General features: G+C 33.8%; 1 protein-coding gene across 5 annotated transcripts in view; it reads left to right on the top strand.

Annotated features, from left to right (window-relative positions):
- GALNT3 (polypeptide N-acetylgalactosaminyltransferase 3) overlaps positions 1 to 4,994 on the top strand; it is a 45,114-nt gene extending 40,120 nt beyond the window's left edge. For all 5 annotated transcript variants that reach the window (XM_068544966.1, XM_068544962.1, XM_068544963.1 and 2 more), the window contains 2 exons: positions 2,630 to 2,782; positions 3,628 to 4,994. In XM_068544966.1, the coding sequence (XP_068401067.1) occupies positions 2,630 to 2,782; positions 3,628 to 3,750 (276 nt within the window). In that variant the 3' untranslated portion in view covers positions 3,751 to 4,994. The remainder of the gene's footprint in view (positions 1 to 2,629; positions 2,783 to 3,627) is intronic.
- The last annotated feature ends 1,006 nt before the right edge of the window (positions 4,995 to 6,000 follow it).

Raw genomic sequence — 6,000 nt, forward strand, 5'->3', positions numbered from 1 at the left:
GGTAGTTATTTTCGGAGGTTCAGGAAGACATTTTTGAGAAAGTGACCTTAGAGTAGAGGCCTGAGGAGTTGGGAGAGGAACCATGTTCCAGGAGGAGAGCATCTTGGCAGAGGACGCAAGGCCAGAGGCCCAGCGGCAGGGAAAAGGAGCAAGCATAAAGCCAGTGTGGCTGGAGCAGAGTGGTCCAGGAAGAGAGGGGTGGAAAATGAGATCAGAGACATGAATTAGGGGCCAGGTCATATAAGGCTTTGCTGGCCTCGTTAAGGAACTTGAATTTAATTCCAAGTGTGACAGAAGCCACCTGAGGATTTTGAGCTAAAGAATTATATTTTCTAGTTTATATTTTAAGAAGATAACTCTGGCTTCTATCACCCTGACATAGCCATTGATTTTATTTTGATTTATTTCCTTTAAATGTTATTTTCAATCAAGCATTGCATTTAAACTAGTTTGGGAATTGTAGTTCCTTGAGTGCTAGATGTTTTTGAGATATCATCTAACTCGATCATTTCCTCATGTTCCCTTCTACTGTTTTGACCAGATAATGATATTTTTTTTATAGCATAAAACTCCATTGTAACAGTATTGGACTATGCCAAATGAAAATAAGTATTTTGATAATGTGACTAAATTGACTAATATACTGGTGCAGTGCAGTTTAATTCATTATGGCTTTGTAACACAATGCTTTGCCTCTTACCCTTTCTCTTCCAGTGTAGTTGTCCTGGTTCTAAGTTAAAATTCTCTCCAGTGTTCTCAGTTAGACAATAACATACTCTTTGGTTGTCTAAGTATCTTCAACTATTCTCCATTCCTTATAACTTCCCTCTTAATGGTTTTTAAAAAATAATATGAGTAATGTAAAGTTCTGGTCAGCCTTTCTTTTCATCTTTGAAATCCTAAGGTTTATCTTTCTTAAAGAAGTACAGCCAGAGTGCTGTTCTCGTGATCTAAACCCATTTTTTTTCAATATCTCCATCTGAAGAGCTATCAGTTATAAACATATTGTATTTGTGGAGTGAGATAAATTAAGTATGAGGCTAAGACCAGGGGAACTCAAGATTAATTCAGCTAATGTTTGTGGAGTGCCTACTCTAATATACATAAAGGGTTTAGAACAGTCCCTGCCTAGCACATAATAAGGGCTCAATAAATATTAGTGCTAAGACTAATTATTTCACTATTGAAAATCAATTATGTTCACTCATTTTTTCTTTGGAATGTCAACATTATGAAGTATTTGATGTATAATGGATGTTATTACTAGATACACTGCCTGACTTTGGTCTATGGTGAAGTCAGCTAGCTACACACACAATTCCAATAGAGTGCTATGAAAGTTATCTCTGATGGACTATGGGAAGCCTGAGAAGAGTGTAATTTTGTGCATAGGACAAATTCAGGGAAAACTAAAGAAAGAAGGTAATATTTGAATTGGCTTTTGAAGGATCAAAAGGAGTTAGCTAGGCAGAAAAGGATCCAGAAAGATATTCTAGGGAGTAAAGCAAAGTGGAGTTATGGATACATATGTTCTGCATTGGTAGAATTGTGTGAAAGGAGCATAGTGTATAATTGGGACAATGGTTGATGTTAGACTGAAAGTGGAAGATTTCACGTACCAGTTAAGAAGTGTGGACTTTATCTTAGCAACAGTAGTGATTGTGAATCATTAAGCAGGGAATGTAAGGGATCAAATCAATGTTACAAAAGACTAACTGGCAGCAGAGTGGACTGAATTATAGGAGCAGAAATTGGAGGTACCTGGAGGTATTGCAGTAGAGATTTTGAGTGCCTGAACAAAAGAAGTGAGGATGTGGAAGTAAGGATGGGTGGGATGGTAACATCTGAGAGGAAAATTCAGTAAGTCTAAGGGGCTACTTAATTGGACATGTGGAAAGAGAGAAGCATCAATAATAGTAACAATAGCTAAAAATGTATTGAATGCTTACCATGTACCAGTTATTGGTCTAAATGCTTTACATGTATTAAACCATTTATCTTCATAACCCTATGAGGTAGGAGCTATTAAATTACCCATTTTACAGGCAAGGAAACTGAGGCAGGAAAAGTGTCATCGTGTGCCCCCCGCCCCCCACCTTCGTGCGGCTTGCAGGATCTTAATTCCCCAACCAGGGACTGAACCTGGGCCATGGCAGTGAAAGCACCGAGTCCTAACCACTGGACCACCAGGAATTCCCAAGAGTACCCTGTTTAAATGTTTCTAGTTTAAATGAAAATGCCATTAATTGAGATGAATAAGAGAGAAGAAACACTTGTGGTGAGAAAGAGGTAGTTAATGGGCTTGCTAAACGTTTCCAGGCTCTTTTCTGTGGCAAACCTATTCTAGCCTCCATCCTACCTGATAGCTTACAATTTCTGACATGGGAAGGAAGACAATACCTTCGTAATTAAGTAACTATCTGTTGGTGATAGGCTGGAGAAAGGCTATAATATCTTCTGTCCCAAAAACTCAGGTTACGATTCTGATACTTACTTCATTGTATTATTTTGGTGAAGTACACATGACTCCATTATTCAGTGAGCTGCTGATTTTTTTTTTTTTGGCCGACAATTTTGCAACTGAGGATATAGAGTGCTCTCGTCAGTAACAGCATTCTTCCTTTCACAGTACTTTGAATACTCTGTTCAACATGAAATTCGGCATAACATCCAGAAGGAATTATGTCTTCATGCTGCTCAAGGTGTCATTCAGCTGAAGGCATGTGCTTACAAAGGTCACAAGACACTTGTCACTGGAGAACAGATATGGGAGATCCAGAAGGTACCTCAGTACAATTAATTCACCCCTTTATGTAATCATTTTGATTAGCTCTAATTGCTTATCTGGGAAAATACATGAAACATACTATATTAATATTATCTGTCAGAATTTCTGTCTTTGTTAACTTTGTCATTATGGATGTCTACCCATGTGGTAAGAAAGAAGATCTCTATGAATTAAATACTCTTAGGAGCAAAATAGTTGTAAAATATCTTAGAGCATGATTTATGCAGTTCAACATGTCTGTGGATTATTAATAATATTTGTTCGTATATGTTTTAGAATTTCTTATGATGCTTCTTGTGACAGTCATACTTTTGTTTTCCTGGCAGAGAAGAGAAAAATAATTATTTTTTCTTACCTAAAGTGATTAATTCCTTCCTTCCCTATTTTAGTACTTTTTCATGAATCTAGAATTGAGAGAATATGTGAAAGGTTTTTTTCTGTTTTTAAACCTATGTTTTAAAGCTTAGCTGGAAACTAGCAGTTCTTAGCTGAATATTGTTTTGTGTAATTCTATAACACTATAAGATGACTTTTATGACAGGATTTTTTAGAGTTTGTCACTTATAATTATATCAATGAAATATTTTTTATTTGAAAACTTGATTGAGACCTTTTTCTGCATACCTCTCCTCATTTATATAACACCTTCTGTGAATTGAACAGTGGTGGCATAAATGATGTTGCCTACACCAAAAACCAACAAGATTTTATCAGACATAGTAGATATTAGAAAGATTAAAAGTTAACAATGGTGTATATTTGTTATAAAGTGTTTTTATATTTCTCCATTAACTTTGAGTTTTGAAACTTAATGTCTGTTGTATTTCTTTTTATTCTAGGACCAACTTCTATATAATCCATTCTTTAAAATGTGCCTTTCAGCAAGTGGAGAGCATCCAAGCTTAGTGCCATGCAATCCATCAGATCCACTCCAAAAATGGATTTTTAGCCAAAATGATTAAGTGTTCCTTAAAATTAAGGAGTTGAAAAAGGAGATATTCTTTCTCATAAAACTGTGACTAGGCATACACTGTAGTTTTTGAAAATTATGCAAAAGCAGCTAACTGTAACTTATTCCAAGTGCATTTTTCTTATTTATATCTTAAAATGTCTATGTAGCACCGCTACAGAAGTCCCTTAAGTTTCCATTTCAAAGCACAATAGCTAGTAATACCAAAGACTATTTTGAAATGTCCAGATGCAGAGGAAAAGATGTTTACAGTATGATGAAAATAATTTTCCAAGTAAAGTGATGTTTGTGTGCTTGGTACGCTTGAGAATATGCATAGCTACATTCACACACTCACAATTTAAAATTTTTCTTCTAGTTTTTTTGGGGGGAGGGAGAAAGATTTGATACTGTATTTTTTTAACTACATAGAAATGGATCAATGAAGGTCAAAAATTGGCCTTTGTGTAAAACCAGGAAATTTTTTATAGAGCTAGAATTTATTATATAAAAATGCAGGTAAACTTCTTTTGCATTTTGTTAACTTATCTGTCAAATATTTCCTTAAACATGAAATTAAGTGAATAAGGAGAAGACTATTTTTAACACTTCAATTTCTTGGCAAATTTAAAAATATTTCTTAGTCTAAAGTTCACTTGACTTGAAGCAAAAGACTTAAAAAAATAACTATACTGTGTGTTTTCCCAAAGAAATTTTAAAAAAACCTCTAAGTCGCTATCTGTTAAAAAGGTGTCTTTTTCCTTTCTGTTAGTCTTTTTTCCTATCAAAATTCACTAATCTTGAATGTTTATGAAATTGAATTTCAAATGCAGAATACTTGACTCATTTAAAGCAAAAATTTTTTTGTTACTGATTCAATTATAGATTGTCTTTGTAATGAATTTTTTCACCAAAAAACCTTATTACTATCTATGGAAAACACAATAAAACAAATTCTTATCACTATTGTAACTATTTAAGTTTTTTTAATTTTTTGGATAAAATATATAATTAATAATAGCTAGGGGAAGCATGAATTTTGTATCCTGAATTTCTAAGCACCAACTGCAGTCATCAGATATTTCTGAAGGGAAAAAACATTTAATAGTAATGGCATAAAAAAATGGGGAATGGAGAAGATTCTGTGTTAGATATTTAGAAAATTTTGTACCAATTTCTGATAACTTTCCTTAAGCATATGAGAGAGTAATTTTTTTTAAATGTGATGCTTACTGAGAAGATTTAACAATTTTTGGTCATTTTATATATAGATCTATTCTTATTGAAGAAGTAATGTATGATTGACTTTATGTTTTAAACCTGTCTTCAGTTGTACATAAGAAAATATTTTTAAATTATTGGCTCCATCTTCTCATTGTTTGTACTTTGAACTTACATTAAAAAAAACTCTGCACTCTTTAATTTATTACAGTGCCAACTTTTATTTTAATTCAACTGATATTTATTGTGTGTCTAACTTTGTGCCAGAAGTTATGGTAGGCATAGTAAGACTAGTATTGCCTTCGAGCTTAGGTCTTATGGAGCAGAAAGACAAATAATTTTGAAATAGCACAGTGAGTGACATTATGATGTTATATTTTATGATGCAAATGACAGTTCACTATTCATATTGAATATTTCTTTAGTAAGTAAAGGTATTTCTTTATTACTTTTTCTAATACTAATATGTATTCTGAAATATACACTAGAGCCCACATACATGTATAATTTCTGTTTCTCAATTCATTAACTCTAGAGTGAACATCCAGGAGCAAATATTGCTCTTAGAGTTCATTGTATCTCACAAAACAAAACAAATCCCCAAAGGTATTTTATAAATTATGAGCTTAAGTCAAGCATATTTAAAAAAACAACCAAAAAACAAATCTGAGCTCCTTCTGTGTATTAGTCATGTATCGTCATGTTAAGATCCAACCAAAATCTATATAGATTAGGTTGATTTTATTATGTCTTCATTATATGCATTCACAGGGAGAATCCTTTTTACCTGATTTGGGAGCCTCAGGCTGTTGCTCAAGTGTCATATAATTCATTTCGTTAAGAATTTGCCCTTCACGTAGAAGGTAGTATCTTTTAAAATCTGAATTTTGAAACAGTGCTAGCAGGAAGTTATTTATGGAATCTGGTTGCCATCTACCTGAGAGATTTGAATGCGCTCAAGTGTGAAACTGTGGAACTCTTGTTCAATTTGAAGCTACCTGGGAAATGGTCTAGTGGCTGCAGAAGACCTGGTATGTTGCCT

This window comes from Eschrichtius robustus, chromosome 5, assembly GCF_028021215.1.
Source record: "Eschrichtius robustus isolate mEscRob2 chromosome 5, mEscRob2.pri, whole genome shotgun sequence".
Lineage (NCBI taxonomy): Eukaryota > Metazoa > Chordata > Mammalia > Artiodactyla > Eschrichtiidae > Eschrichtius > Eschrichtius robustus.